The sequence below is a fragment of the Elgaria multicarinata genome, chromosome 6 (genome assembly GCF_023053635.1).
Source record: "Elgaria multicarinata webbii isolate HBS135686 ecotype San Diego chromosome 6, rElgMul1.1.pri, whole genome shotgun sequence".
NCBI lineage: Eukaryota > Metazoa > Chordata > Lepidosauria > Squamata > Anguidae > Elgaria > Elgaria multicarinata.
Window position 1 is genome coordinate 50777384 of NC_086176.1, and position 16310 is coordinate 50793693.

Consider the following 16310-nt stretch of genomic DNA (forward strand, 5'->3'; position numbering starts at 1 on the left):
TTTTGAAGCAATACAGTTTGATCAAAACTTATCTCAGATGGAAGTAACCATACACAACTAAACAGAAAATAAACATCAGCCACCCTACCTGTTTTGCGTTTTGATTACAAGGTGAACAGTAAGTCCATCATGGATCCCATGCTGGGTTAACGTATCTTGATCTTTTAAAATTTTTCCAGCAAATATCAACACAAGTTGGTCAGTGTGGGCCTTAAAACGTTTGGAGATTTCTTCCTTAAACTAAAAAGAAAAAGAAGTCATAATTTTGTTTAAGCAACTCACTTGTTTAATATACTTCTAAGCATTACTAATGTATGTATCATAATATGGATAATTTTAAGCACACACACCCTTACTAGAAAGACGATCCATACAAAATGATATTGTAGTCCTACTGATTTCAACAGCATAATATCTTTTTCTCACTGGCATAAACAAGACTGAACAGGGCTGAACTTTGACTGGATCATGCTCTATATAATTTAGCTTTTAAGGTAACAAAAGAAACAGAACTTCTTAAATATCAAAAACATTTACTAAGAACAGATTTAGCATGATTGTCCAAGATGTTAGTTTTCTAAGAATTGGGAGTCTTATTCCAGTTTCTTCACACTTTCAAACTTCATGTAGAGAGAAATGAAGCTAAATCAAGACATTCTGTCCACTCAAGATAATAAAAAGTAGGTTAATGTGGTCCCACATTTATTTTCCTTACATTTGTATCAGCTACCAAAACACCTGGCTCAACTTCAACTACCAAATACCTTCATAAGCATGTAATTTATAAAATCCCAATTTAGTATTATTCAATTAATGTAAGGGAGTACATCTTCACATAGAGCACGTAACCCACCTCTCTATAAACAGAAACGGCACTTATGAGCAATATAAACTGGATGCAGTTTATGGACTTAAGGTGCCACTAGTGAGAAAGCAATGCTGGTATAGAGGTACAGCAGGCATGTGATGGTTTCAAATAAAGCTGAATCTAAATTCTATGCTACAAATCAATTTCATTGTTTTTACAAAAATGAGCACATTCCTATGCCAAAGATGCCCCAAATCTCTAGACTTTAAGGGACAGTCCACACCTATCAGAATGGAACCTCTGTACCTGTAGTGGGAGGTGCAAATGCAAAGGAGTACACAATGTGCCCATGTGCAAATGATTTGCATAATACTTTCTCTCGAAAAGTATGAAGGGAGGGGGCATTACATCGGTCACCCATAGAAGGGATTTGCTGGAACCATCTGAGTGTTCTGAGTCCCCCCATCACACATACTAACATGTATGAAAGAACTTAAGAATTGCCTGACATCATGAGTGTAGCAGGTATTTAATCTGGAATAGCTTGCTTTATTCACTCTCTTTTTATAGCGCAACTACGTGGCATCAATTTGTTGTTCTGCATTTTCCCTGTACTACTTCCACTTTTTTCTGAGCGAGAGAGAGAGACCGTTGTGAAGTGTGCAGGCACATCAGGTAGATTAAATTATCACCATACATCTACCTGGTACACCTTACCTATTACTTTTCTCGACAGTGCCATTATCAACTGGATTCTTTTTAACTGATCTTTTCATTTGCATTAAAATGTCTTTTTGCCTATATTAATAAGTTACTGAATTATTCATAGAGTAACACTTAAACAAAAATGTGTTTTAGCATAAATGAAAAAATAACTTAAAAAAGCAACACACTAACATTTCCAGTCTACCTAGTTGGTGCTAGTTTGGGAAAAAATATACACTAGTGCTAATCATCTGCCCTAAAACACTTTTTAAAAGTTATTGAAGTAATTGTGCAACAGTACATGATAAAAACATCACTTTAGTGCAAATTATTGTCCTTTCTCTGCTCATATGACAAGTGTGTCTGCTCATATGACAAGCAGAATGTATACCAAAAAACCAGGTCTAAACTCCCAAAGTGAAGAAAGTCTGTTATAATTCCTCACATAGCTTATAGAAGAAGAACTATGGGCCTGTTCAGACGACACTTCAGGCTCTGTGATTAGAGAAACTCTGGTTCTCTGGGGTTGGTACTAACCACAAGCCGTGCTGTCACACACACTTTAAGCCATGATTAGAGCCGCTAACCCTGCTGCAGACAGTCCGACTGGGGTTGGTGAGTGAGCAGGTTTTAGCAAAACGCATCACACCAGATACCAAAAACCTTAACCATCAGGGTTTAAGGCATCTTCTGAACAGGCCCTATGACTGGGTAAAACTCTAGGTCCTAGAATCTAGGGCCTTCCAATCTGGAAGCACCTCATTTATTAACAGTTAGTGTAAAAACCACTAGCTATTTGACTGTTAGGCAAATACCACAAAAATATTTTGGTCAAAAAGTCAAATTTTACAGGCCCAACTAAATAAAAGAAATGTTAAAATTTAACTCTAGTAAAAGTTAAAAGTGCATTTTTTTCTTAAGCACTTATTTCATCATTTTTCTTACATTAACCAATCACAACAAGGTTGTGCAAATCTAGATGGTGGTGGAAAACCTGATGCTATTCTTATCTTTTTCCCAGTTCTCTCCCATTAGTACTCATTCACCTACTGACAGGAATCGCTACAATCTGCTTCTGCCTGTTCTTCTTAAATCTTTATCACATTTCAAACTGCTCTGTGTTTCCTAGGGACAGGAGACCAGTGTATCATTCTAACCTGCCCCAAGTTTTTAAATTTATTTATTTGTAAGATTTTTAAGCTGCCCTTCAATGAAACTATCAGGGCAGCATAGAAGTTATTAAAACCATGCAAAAACAAAAAAGCATAACAAATGTAAAAATACAGCTTAAAATTTCAACACAGCAGATTAAAAAAACCCAGAGAACTGGTAATACCTGTTAAAGGCCTGGCAAAAAGGTCTTTACGTTGCAATGGGATGACATGCCAGGAGAACACTACTGGGCAGGGTACTGCATAAGTGGGCTGTCACCAACAACCTAACTTCAGCAGGCGAGATTATCAGAAAAGAGTCTCAGATAACGCATGCAGTGTTTGGGCCATCTCAAGTGGTAGGTGATCCTTTATTTACTTTATATGCAAGCAGTATGTGCTTTACATGCTTTATATGCTAGGAGCACGCACCAGCATCTGATTTGGCTCAGACTCTGATTCGGCAATTTGGAAATTAGCTTAATTTGCCTCAGATCAAGGAGGACACCCAATTTGATTTGGAGCAAAATTCAAATCTTGATTGAGAAGCCCAAAACTTTGTGCCTCCCACTAATACAATTGAAAACCAACGAATGGCTATGACTTGGCGTGGGAGGGGGAAGAATAAAATCAAATTTGCTAGCATAGTTGCCCCATCTGTGGAATAAAGCCTGCCAAATTTCAGACAGGGAAGTGCAAAGCTTTTGTGCAAAGTCAGTCTTTGCTGCTTTGTGGTCGTTAAAAAAGGTTTGTTAATCACTTTCCATTATATACTGGGCAATTTGTGTGAAAACAGAAGACATTGTAGAGCTGTTCCTGGGTAAGAAACCTGCTAATTTACAAAAAGAAAGATACAGCAGATTTTGTGCTAGGCACCAAAGTAGATTTTGGGGTGAGAAGGGAACTACAAAGCGAGGCAATGAACAGCATACTTTTAAATTGTTTGATATCATAAGTGAAGAGATGAAATTCAGAAGGAAAAGTAGTGTAAATTGAAACAGAAATTCAAATAAAAAGCAGATTGCCTATTCAAGCCCTGACTCCAGCTTGTCATGCTGCCCGAACTTGGGTAGCAGGGTCTTTTTAAAGTGTTAAACAATCTTTTTGTAGGGTTATTTAACCCTCAAACTATTGCTGCTGCCCAGGTTCAGATGATAGAACAAACCATGGCAATCCTCCAACGAGGGCTGAATATTCAAAATGGCCACCCACATGTGCCACAACCCATCAGTGGGCTGCAGTGATTGAGCAAACCAGGCCAATGTGATTGCCACCACAAAATGGTTTGATTATGATTAATATCAATGCTGTGGAAGTGCAATATTTGTGCACAATAGTATATAATATGGAAACACAATATACACAGACCAAAATAGAGAACACAAATGTTCGTAATGGATGGGGCATACAGTAGAAGAATGACTTAAAATGTCAGCCAACATTTTCCAGGCATGCACCTGGGACTACACCCTCCCAGCATCGAACTTATATAGAGCACCATTATCTGCTGCAGGCAATCCCTTCTCAAAGAAGCCCAATATCTGTATTACTTTATCTGTATTACTTTATAGTGCGAGAGCAGCAAAACCCACAAGCTTACGAGTTTAGGTAGAGCAGCTAAATGTACCGAAGTCAGAAGAAGACGGACAGTGCTATCTCATGCCCTCATGCGCACTGTCTTGATATTACTTCAGGCAGGGCACTGCGATAGAGCAGCAAAGTATTTCAAGACCTTAACCTGAGATACTCCACTGTTAGAGCAGGTAAGTGGGTAGAAAGTGGAGGCAGGAAGGCGGCAGCTGAGACTGAGAAATACCTTTACTAGGTACAGAGTTGAGACACCATGTTGGAACAAGTTGTGTTTTACCAGTGGTAAAAACTGAGGTACTGCACTGAAAGAGCAGCAGACTGTTGAAGCTCTGAGTTGATAAGTTTGCAGTTGAGAAATTCAGTGAAGGAGCAGCGGCTAGGCAGATGTGGGCCAATGTCAATATAGACATGCATATTTCTAAAATATCTAGCAAGATGTCCACCTCTTTTCCAGCACTGAAACTGCCATGGATTCAGTGTTGCTGCTTCCCTTTACTAAAGGAGCCCCCTTTGCAGTGGGAGTGGAGCCATTGTGTCTGCTCCTGCCAACAAACACTGGATATTTGAGTGAGGGTTGAGGGAGTCAGCTGGTCATGGGCAATGCCAGGAACAACTCTTCATCTGTCCCTAAGGGGACCATATGCTTTGCAGCCACCATGAACTGGTTTCTCAATGTACTAATACATTACACACCTTAGTAAGAGTTTTAGTGTGTACATAGGTTATAGCATGTATGTGTATAATAATGTTCACCCAACAAACTAATTAAGACACGTACACAGCACAAAGAGCACAGTGAGAAAAAAGTATAATATAGAATACTGTCATGCTAGTAAAACCTATAGAACTAGGGCCAAAATAGGGGGGCGGGGAAAAGGTTTAGGGGGAAAGGAACTGAAACTGCTTATATAACTTAAGTTCTAAGAAAAAACAGGACAGACTAAGAAACAAACAGCAAGAACAAATGAAACAACTTCTTGAGGAAGGATAAGGGTATGAATGGGAAAGGAAGGGTTTTAGGAAACAGACTGGGAAGTTGGAAATAAGTATTGGTAAGGATAAGGAATCAGGAAGGATTAAGTACACAAGCCACAAATAATTCCTGTCGCACTCCCTAGGGTTCAGATAAAACAAACTTACAAAGAGCAGAGAACAGACCAGAGCAAAGCAGTAAGACTCAACATCCCCCCGCAAAACACCATGATTGGTTAAGTCCTTATACACCACTCCTTGTGCTTGGAAGGTAGACATGTCAGTCACTCCGCTCACCACCACCACCCCACCCACACATAGTAGAGCTTGGGGGAAGTTAGGAATATTTGTGGACATACTGGTTGGGTTCTCACGTCACTTTAAGCCATGGTGGCTTATAAACTACTCACAATAGCTTACAAGCTACTGTATCTCCCACATAACTGGACAAATAAGCTACTGTGTGTAGCTTACTTCCCACCCCCTCCTCCAGCCTGCATCCCAGGTGACCAAGCAGCAATGAGGTCTGGGTCTCCCTTTTTATTATTTCCCCAGCCCTTTATTATGTACAATGGGGTTGGGGAAATAAAGAAAAAAACAAAAATCTGCAGTGGGGGGCACGAAATCCAACTACCTGTCATGGACTGTGTTACTCCTGACAGTCCTTGGCAGGGGGTGGGGGAATTTCAGCTCCCCCACCCCTGATTTTCAGTATTTTCTTTAATTCCACAGTCCTGTTGGGTACAACAAGGGCTGGAGAAATAAATGAAAAAGCTGAAAATCAGTGTGTGCATGGCCAAGAACTGCGTTGACCCCAATAGTGCTTAGATTTCACCCCACCCCCAATTTTCTACATGGGGCACCTTTTAAATCTGCAATGCAAATCAATGGAGATGATATCCATTGACTTGCATTGCAGATTTAAAGCACAGCTCTTTTTCTAGATTTTTTCCTTTGTTTTTCCAATGCTGCAATCGAGAGCAGCAGCAGAAAACTGAAGGATACCGGCTTCCCCCACTTGCTCCCCAGCATGATTAGGAACCATCCAGGCCCTTTAGTGACTGCTATCTCCACATAGTTCTTTAGAGTATAAAAAATGACAGCTCTCAAAAGCAAGGTTGAGAGAGAGAAAGAGATCCTTATGGAAAACTGGGAAAGTGCTCTTTCTTCTGTGGAAGCAAGGGTGCCATGCACAGGGAAGGGTGATAGGTGCCCGTCCCTGTGCATCCCAAGTCCCCCCCCCCCGGGGCTGCTGTTCTCCCAGCCAAAACTGCATCACCGCCCAAGCATCGAAAAGGACCTTTCAACTGGACTGGAGGGAGATGCTGTTGTGGGGGGGAGGCAGTGTGTGACTGGGGCAGGAGTGCATACCCCAGTGGCAGGGATGGGGGCTTTGGGTATTCCTCCACTCCAGCACAATGGGGGAACCTACTGGGAAATCTGTGTCTAAGACCCTTTCTCCCCCATGGGAGACATCAGAATAATGTTGCAAATTCATCTCATAAAAGACAATGGCAAAAGCCTTCCATTTAATGAAGCTTGGGCTGCAGGCCAATCTTGTTCACATTTACATGGGGTGAGTCCCACCAAGTTCAATGGGACATATTTTCAGTTAAAAACGCAAAGAACTGAAGCCTTTGGCCTGTTTCATGCATATGTTTGGCTACTTGTTAATTACAAATAATGACCACCTGCATGTTGAAAGACCTATAAAGGATTCACCAACTCAAATGTGGCGCAAGCAAGATCTTATGATTAAAACTTCATTTGAAAAACACCCTTATCTTAGAAAAACTGAAGTCAAACTAAATGACAATTAAAATGAAACAGGCTTCAAGAGTGTAATAATTGCTTCCTGGTGACTAGGTAAGAAAGGGGTTTTATTGGGTTTTTTGGCATTTATCATATATTATTAACAGAGCTGCATGTACACAGGTATCTGAAAATGTTGTGGGCCTGTTCATAAGGCTGAAGTCAAATACCATCAATCTCATTTTTAAAACTGTGTGGTTCATTATTCATACATTGCATTTTTAATTAAAAGCTTTAGAAGCTGTAATTACTGCATTAAACAAACATTTCAATGACCTTATAGAGTTGTTCAACATAAGGCAAGTTTGAACTACAGTGTGCCAATGAACAGCAGAATGATTTCTTCTTTTCTGGTTCTTAATAAGAAGATTTATGTACTGCATTTTATTTCATTATTAAGGTCACAAGAATAAACTATTGTTTTTGAACTGAAATCAAATCTGTTAGATACCTAATCTGAAAGAATGAACAGTGCAAGATTGTGGTAATGAGTAAAACCATGGCAGAATGTAAGTATATCTGATTTAGATGGACAGAAATGCCAGTCCTCTATTTTTATGTATTTTGAAGATAGATTAGAGACAAACCTATGGGTCACTGCTTGTTACTGTAAAAGATTCACTGATTTTGATTGACTTCTAGCACATGTGCAATATTGTGCACACTTACTTGGAATGAAGCCCCAATCAGCTCAAAGGATCTTACTTCTGAGTAAACAATCATTGTGCTGTAGAAATGGAGAATGCTTATAGGAGCTGAACACAGTGGCTGTGTTTGGATGTCCTTCTTTCAGTCCCACCACCATCACAGGCACACATGGTGGGAACCCAGCCTTTTCGGTGGCTGCTCCCAGGGAAACTAGACTGGCTCCCTCCTTGATGTGCTTTAAGAGGCAGGCAAAGACTTTTTTTTGTTCCGGCAGGCCTTTGGCGTATAATTGGGACCTCTGTCTGTGCCAAGGACTTTTAAAACAGTCATTTTAAATGTTTAAATTTTTAATATTGGAATATATTTAATATATTTTTAACTTTGAATATTTCTATTTATAGGTTTTAAATGTATATGTTTCAAATTTTGCAATGCCACCTTGAGGACCAGCATTTGACAAGAGGCAGGATAATAATAATATCATTCACTTCAGGCCATGGTGACGTAATAAGCTACTCACATTAGCTTCTTTTTTATATAGTCCACGATCCCCTGCTACAAGACCGGGCTAATAAACTACTGTGCATAGTTTATTAAACTGTGCCTAATCTGGCCCTGCCCCCAATCCCGCTGCAGTTTTTCCACCTGAGCAGTGGTGCTATTTCACCCATTACATTGCAGCAGGAACTACAGGGAGCAAACTCCCTGGGTGTCTCAAAATAGGGGTGGTGGCTATAAACCCTTGGAAGTTTGCAGGATTGGGACGAAACTTCATAAACAGACTATCCTAGTCAGGAGACACCTGATGCATGATCAAAACCCTGTACAATTACCCCAGAGGAGGGAAAATCCTGAGTGCACCAAATAGTCATTGTGTTCCTGATAGCGCTTTAGTGCTATATCACAATAATCTAGTTGCGCATCTCTCCCATGGTCTCTGCTTATTTTTACAATGAAAGCACAGGGCTCTCATTTGCCTGCTTGCAGAAGTTTGCATTTAACTTTATCACACTGCAAATTTCTTAAGCATTTTTGGAAACACAGGAGCCAGGAACAAAGAAAGCATTTCTAAGGGAATATCTAAGACCCAGGGGGTTGTCCTTTCTTCTTGAGCCTTTCAACATGGCGGCTTGTGCACACAATAAATGTGGGGCTGAATTTTAGCACGATACCAAAATTGCACATTTCCTCCATGGATACTGCTGGCTCAGTTGCTTTAACATGTTCTCAATAGTACTCCTCTCAATCAATTTGTATTTCCCCCTGAAACTTTATTCTTAAATAAATGCAAGAAATCATCTCATTTGCCTTCCTTCTTCTGCTCTGGTCAAGTCCCATCTATATATTCTTTATTTCTTCCTGCAATCACACACATTTCTGCATTTCCTCCTATAGACAATGCTGGCTTAGTTCCTTTAATGTGTTCCCAATAGTGCCAAAGCCCATGATGAGCAGAGCAGTAGAAATCTGAACCATTCTTGCCGCGCAACACTCTAGGGGCATATCTACACCAGCCAGTTATCCTGGGGTCAACTCGAGATCATCCCTGTGTGTCCAAATGACAGGGGATCCCAAGGTCAAGCGGGAATGACTGCTCAGTTGTTCTGGGATAATCAGGACCGCAGATTTCCCGATTTATCCTGCAGTCCTGGGACAACCCCGAGGAACGCGGGCTGTGTGGTGCAGGCTCCCAGGTCCTCCTTCCTCCCTGCGAGTAGTGGGGCTCTTCAAACGGGCACGGAGCTGCGCAGGGTGACTCTGTGGCCATCAGGGTGGGGGGAGCAATTTCGCCACGTCTGGGATGGCTGCCGACACTTTTTGGCTCCGAATTTTTAGGGTTGGTTTTTTTACCTTCCTTTTTCTGCAAGATCAGCTCCTACTCCTTAAAAAAAAAATCACGCCACGCCGGAACGTCGATCTTGACTTCCGGGATGACACACTGGCGTATGGAGCCAGGGGGACAATCCCAGAAGCAGGTAAGCCTGGGATTCTCCCCTCCCCATCCCGGAAGGCCTCTAGTTGTAGATGAGGCTTCAGTGAGGAAATTAACACATGGTGAAAATGGACAACATGATAACCCATAATGGGTTAAATAATCCACTCTGCAGAACATGGTTCATCAAAGTGGGTTATTTCAGGCAAATAAGCCATTGTGGGTTAAAAAATTCCAAACGGATGACAAGATAACCCACAATGTGTTTAATCGATCATGGGTTATTGTGACATCAAAACCCATTCTTGAATTTCTGTATACATTCACATATGATGGCTGCTATATATATACATAAATATAAAATTATTCCAGAAACAATTGAACTTCTTCGTAATACATATAAACCATTTGACCAAATAAGTTACTAATTTGCTATTATGCAACAAAGTATATTGAACTGCTTGTGCACACTGATTTAAACCCATTAATAGCCTCTGTGTAGTATCACACACACAAAAAGCTGTGCTTTATTAACATTTCAAATAAGGTCCACATGTGAGCAATCATGACACATATGTTTCATACTAGAAATAACTCCTTGAAACTTCACGTCTGAAACTTTGTTTTGACTATCTACCACCCATAATCATAAGAGCATATCTAACATCTGGAGTTTTGGAAAAAGGGAAGAAAAATACTTTAATTTTCTAGGCACTAACATCGATTTTTTAGGTGCCTAGGATTTTTTCAATCCTGCCTTGGGCAATTACAATTGTCATATAAGTACAACATCTGTCTTTGACCAAACAGTACTTCTAATGTGGGATGATTCAATGAGGTCTGAAATCACTTCTTTTTTGAAACTTTACTTAGCCAGCTCTGGAAAGTAGTTCCAGTTCTCTAGAGTGAAAGCATGATTACACTCCTTCCAATAGTAAGGAACAGACAGAACTAACTTGAGCAAATTGAATCTAACTTTGGATGTAGCCTTGCCAGCTAGCACACGATCCAACTATAGCAGGAATATGAGTCAAATTTTTGCTAAAGGAAAGTATATGACTCAGTTAACAAAGTGTGAAAACTCCACTCAACATGTTCTAACTCCACCATTGTGTGACTGTGGGCTACCGTGGAACTGAGTAAAATCCATTGCGATGTTTGATTGATAGTTCTTCCAACCCCTCTCCTCTCCTGGCCCTCCTGATGGTATCCCATCAGCCATTGCTAAAAAAACACACAATCCCAGCAGCTCTCCTAGAGTGGCACTATTTCCTTTCGCCGCTCTTGCCAAAGAACTCTGTACCCAGTGGGAAAAGTCAACTCAACGCATCAGGAAACTCCATGGAGCCCGCCATGCAACAGCTGTGCAGGAACTCTCCTCGGCACAGTGTCGATATTCTGCGTGGAGTGTTTTCCAACAAAACTCCACCAGACAACACATTTCTCAATGGTGGTGTAAACCCCCCACCATGGAGTTCTAAAACTACTGTTGAGAAATGTGTTGTCTAAACTGAGCCTATGGCTACATCAAAAGGAGGAGCCTACACTGACTTGGTTCACATGATCAAAACAAGCCATGGTGACTTGTTCAAATTGGCGGCACATACCAAGGGCCATTAGCCTAACTTCTCACCTAGGTGCAGCATGCTGTTATCTGAACCTGGGCAACATGGCTTGTTTGAGGGGGAAACAACCCTAAAATAACCCATGGCCTATTGTTGGGTTATCGGACTGTTATTTCCCCCTCAAACAAGCCATACCCCCTGCGTTCGGATGACAAGATAAACTGTGCCCAGCCAGGTAATTAGACCAATAGTACCCGGTACATGCTGCTGATTTAAACAAACCACAGTGGCTTGTTTAATCGTGCAAACTGGTCCACCAGATCAAACAACAAGCCACAGCAGAAAGCTCCACCCACAACATCATGAGATGGAATTGCACCATGCAACGTGGGCAGAGAGAACACCGCATTGTTTCCAGCTGCACCACACATTAGTATGTGTGGATTCATTTGGGCTTGTGATTTTGCAACTGCAGTTGCAAAAGGCATGATTGTCAGGCCTTGGATTAACTTTTACTCCCTACACAGATTGCACAACATGGGATTTTGGGGTAGAAACTAATAGCTGGATAAGCTACCCAGAAAACTTGAATATTTCCAATTTCAGTCCAAATCAGAATGCCGGAAATGAATATAATAAGCTCACCTCCAACACACACTGAACTATTTGCTTGTCTGGAGACTGGAGATTTTACCTTCTCTGCACATATTGGGTAAGATACCCTTAAGAATCTTTTCTTTTAAGAAATGTCTTTAAATAAATCAACCTATTCCTTTTTAAAGCATGTTTTAGTACTTTGGCTTAATTCAGTTTCAATTCAAATAAAATATATAAATAGATTTTATGGTTTGTTTTTCCATCTCTAGTTTACAGGTACTTTCCTCTCAATTCTCTGCTGGAGAAAGCAAACTATCCCACAGTGTGCTCAGAATGCCCACACTAGAGGCATTCAAGAGGCAGCTAGACAACCATCTGTCAGGGATGCTTTAGGGTGGATTCCTGCATTAAGCAGGGGGTTGGACTCGATGGCCTTGTAGGCCCCTTCCAATTCTGCTATTCTATGATTCTATCCAATAAACTGCAAAATTCCTCTCTAGTTTACAGATATTTTCTTCTCAATTCTTTACTTGAGAAAAAACCATCCAAAAAACTACAACATCAGCAACATCTTCATTTAAAAATACTGTTTAAAAGCCCAATTATTTGCTTCATTATTGCAGCGGAAGCCAAAATAACATGTTGGCTCCAGTGTTTAAAGCCATTCCACCCCTGAGCCAGTGTAGCAGCCACCGTAATTTAAAAAGAGTTTAAGAGGCAGAGACAGCACCTCAAGGTATATTGGAATTGAAAACCTGGAAGAACAAGACTATGGCCTGGTTCAGACAACACGCTAAACCATGCTGCTTAACCACAAAATGGTTAAGTAGCAGCATGGTTTACATGTTGTCTGAACCAGGCCTATGGCACTGAAATATTTCTCAAGATTTGTCCCACAGCTGAACTCTCTCACAATTTCTCACAAGTACTCTGATCTAGCATTTCATTTTCTGTTCCTTTTCCTGCTGATCCTCCTCATTCTACCCCTAACCATCAGTGCATATCACACAAATTACTTTGGCAGCAGCTGTGCATTGTGGCTGGAAGGCAGGAATGAACTTACAAAGGGGGGAATGAAGCAAGCCATTCCCCAGGAAACATAAGAACTGGGGTACATGCCAGGATGCAGGAGAAAAGTTCAATACAAGCTGGCTTCCAACATCATTAATTCAGATCTGTAAGATTTATACTTGGAAGAAAAGCAAGGCAAATATTAAACTGGACATAATAGTTGTGATAACAAGAGTTAATTTTTCAGGCAGAACTAGCTTGTGCTTAATTAAAGTAAGTATTATAAAGATATACACCCAGAATGTTTTAAATGGGTAAACTCAGAACTATTAAAAGCAAGGCATTCTTATTTGAGTACAGCAGTTCATGAATTCCCTCTACCAAAGATTCAAACTGAAGAATTATGCAATTCTGTACCTGTTAAAAAGAATCCAGTGCTAACAGCAATAAAAGAAAATTGAATTTCCTAGCTCTTTTAAACACTTCCACACAGTGAGAACAAGGAATGACACTATGCTGCAAATTCTTACCAATTTAAAAGTGTAGAGAATACCAGAAATAAAAGACATACTTGCACACTTCTAAATGTTATGTAGCCTATTCCTAAATGCAACCAAACTGTAGCACCTTAACAAATTGAATTATTCACTGAAATTGGCTGGCATCGCTACTATTATTCAATTTGTTAGGGCAGCAATAAATTATTGTCACATCAATTTCATAGTCCTGTCTTTGGGCTACTGTAATCAAATAATATGGAACCTTACACAGTATCTTCTCTGCTATTTAATGAACATCAGATTTAAACACCATCTAATACCATAAAAATAAAATTTCAGATAACTTATTACAGTACGTCCTCAGCATATTCAAAGAATAATGAGATTCAAAATCTTATCACAACCTTGATGAGCCACAGTAATTCTAGATCTTGCTAGAGCATCGTCCTTCTACCCTATTTTCTAAGTTTGTCTTTGTGCTTTTGTCTTTGTGCTATTGCAATTGCTGAGGACATTAACATCTCATAGTAACTTTCTAATAATACACAGCTAAAAATGACCAGGCCTAGTTAATATAACACTTAACAGATTGAGATGTAAAAGAAAGCACTCCAAAAGCACTGAGACAGTTGTGCTGATGACTCGGCATATGCTATGTTCAAGTACAAAATATAAAGACATACATGGACTTCCAAAGAAAATCCTGTACACATATAATACTGGCTCAGCCTGAGTACTAACTACTGGTGTTCAAACTAGGAAATGTAACAATACTGCATTAGATGTAATCAACCTTATGTCTGAAACTTAAAATGCAGTGGGCTGCTTCAAATGTGACAGAATACTTTTACAAAAAGTACTTCCATATAGAAAACAACATGTAAGCCATATGGAGATTATCTGGCTTTCCAACATGTGTATATGCAACAAAATAAGACACATTCCATCGCTACACATAACCCCCTAGACCCAATTTCTATTTGTTATTTAAACATAAGCAGAGGTGTGCTGAATCAGACTAAAGGCCTATCTAATCCAGCATTCTGTTTTCACAACCAGGTGCCTCTGGGAAACCCACAAGCAGGGCATGACCACAATAGCACCCTCCCATTCATGTTCCCCAGGAACTGGTATTTCGAGGTATATTGCCTCTGATACGGGGGTAAATATGTAGTACTAAGCATTTCTATATAAAAACACTAGTTTACAGTAGTAGTAGATCTGCCACGCTTGAAATGGCTCTCCAACTTTCATTGGTTCCCCACTCTAGTAGCAGTTTGCCACATACACACAGGACAGAGCTCCAGACCTCGCTCCTTTGTGTTCTCTTCTAGACAAAGCCGCCGTGTCTCAGTAACATCCCCTTACCCCCAGCACTATAATCACGATCTTGCCACCAGCTTGTCTGCTCCGACTTTCTCGAAGGCGTCAAGCCAACGCGTGCTTACTTGGGAGTAAGCCCACTAAACGACACGGGCCTTACTCGCAAATAAGCACGTCTAAGATCGGGCTAAGAATCTTCTCCCCTTCAAACCTACCTGAAAGAATAACGAGAGAGAGAAAGAGAAACCTGCGTTCCGTTTGCAGCCTAGTCACTCCGATCCCTTTTCAGGCCTTCGAGAAGGCAAGCGCTCCGCCAGCGTCAGCAGCTCGGCTGGTGACTACGCAGAGGCGCCGCGCCGACGCCTGCCCTCAGCTCGCCCAGGAAGAGAAGGGAGACGCCGGTGGAGCCGGTTCCCCACAATTCCCCCCAACCACGGCGCGGTGGTACCGGCCACGCCCCTCCCCCCCTCCATAGCTCTCGCTCCCCGCCTCACCTGCCGGATGCTGCTCGTCTCCGGCACCGCGAACTCCTCCTTCTCTTTGGGGGTCTTCACGGTGACTTTGATAATCCGCGGCTCCGAGGCGGAGGCAGAGGCGGCCGGGGCGGGGGTCTCATTGGGGCTCTGGGGCCCAGGAGGGCTCTCACCGCTCTCAGACATGGCGCGCGCGCAGGGAGGGAGGAAGGGAGGGAAGGAGGACGGACGGACGGGCGGGCAGCAGAGAGGCCTCCTTTACTCGTTAGGCAAGCCGCGCGCTGAACGCTGGGTAATGCCGACCCTCCCCTCGCCTCTCACCCCTTCGCTCTCACGCGCGCACCCCGACGTTGTAATAGCTCTCCCACTCTCGGAGAGTTCAACGGAAACAGCCCGGCTCAGCTGAGGCGCTTGCTGATGACGTCAGGAATCGGGGAAGTTACTAGAAAAGGGGAACCGACTTGACTTGGCGCTGGACAAATAGAGCTCGTACTGATGCGCATGTGCCAAGGGTGGGCGTGGGTTGTTTTGTGTGTGTGTGTGGAAAAGATCGTCAGGGCGCGTGCGCACTTACTGCGCAAGTGCAGTTGTAATGAATGTCCCCTGCTCGTAATCGACGGTGAGGAAGTACGTGCGCCTGCGCAGATGCTGACTGGTCACTTACGATGGTGGCGTAGTTTTTAGGATCGCACGTCTGCTTTGTACAACCTCTTGGGGTTTTGTTTTGCAAGCTAGTGTGTTGGTGACAAGGAATGTGAGAGATGAGATGGCTTTGTCTTAAAAAAAAAACACTCTATGGAGCAAAAGGCCTGTACAACCTCTGCCCTTTTTCTCAGAACTGTCAACTGCTTGAATGCAAATAAAATTACTTCAGAGGTGACACAGATGGAATACAACCATTACTGTTGTACTGATAGCACGTTCACCCTCCACACACACACTCTCCTTGTCTCATTTCCTACTGAGCAAACTAGGCATCTTTTCCAAAAGTTCAAAGTAACGTATTTCTTCGATTGTAAGACGCACACTAATTTCAGTACCACCAACAGAAAAAAACAACCCTAAGACACACCTGTGATTCTAAGACGCACCCCATTTTTAGAGATGTTTATATGGGGGGGAAAGTGTGTCTTAGAATCAAAGAAATAGGGTATCTGTTAGGGAAACTCATAGAAAAATTAGCTTTTTATCAAATATTTTAATTGTGCCTTTAACTTATCTG

General features: G+C 41.6%; 1 protein-coding gene across 1 annotated transcript in view; it reads right to left on the reverse strand.

Annotated features, from left to right (window-relative positions):
• UBQLN1 (ubiquilin 1) overlaps positions 1-15514 on the reverse strand; it is a 32825-nt gene extending 17311 nt beyond the window's left edge. Inside the window, exons 1-2 of the mRNA XM_063129379.1 lie at positions 15110-15514; positions 89-240 (exon numbers count right to left, since the gene is read on the reverse strand). Of these exons, the coding sequence (XP_062985449.1) occupies positions 89-240; positions 15110-15274 (317 nt within the window). The 5' untranslated portion in view covers positions 15275-15514. The remainder of the gene's footprint in view (positions 1-88; positions 241-15109) is intronic.
• Positions 15515-16310: the final 796 nt, after the last annotated feature.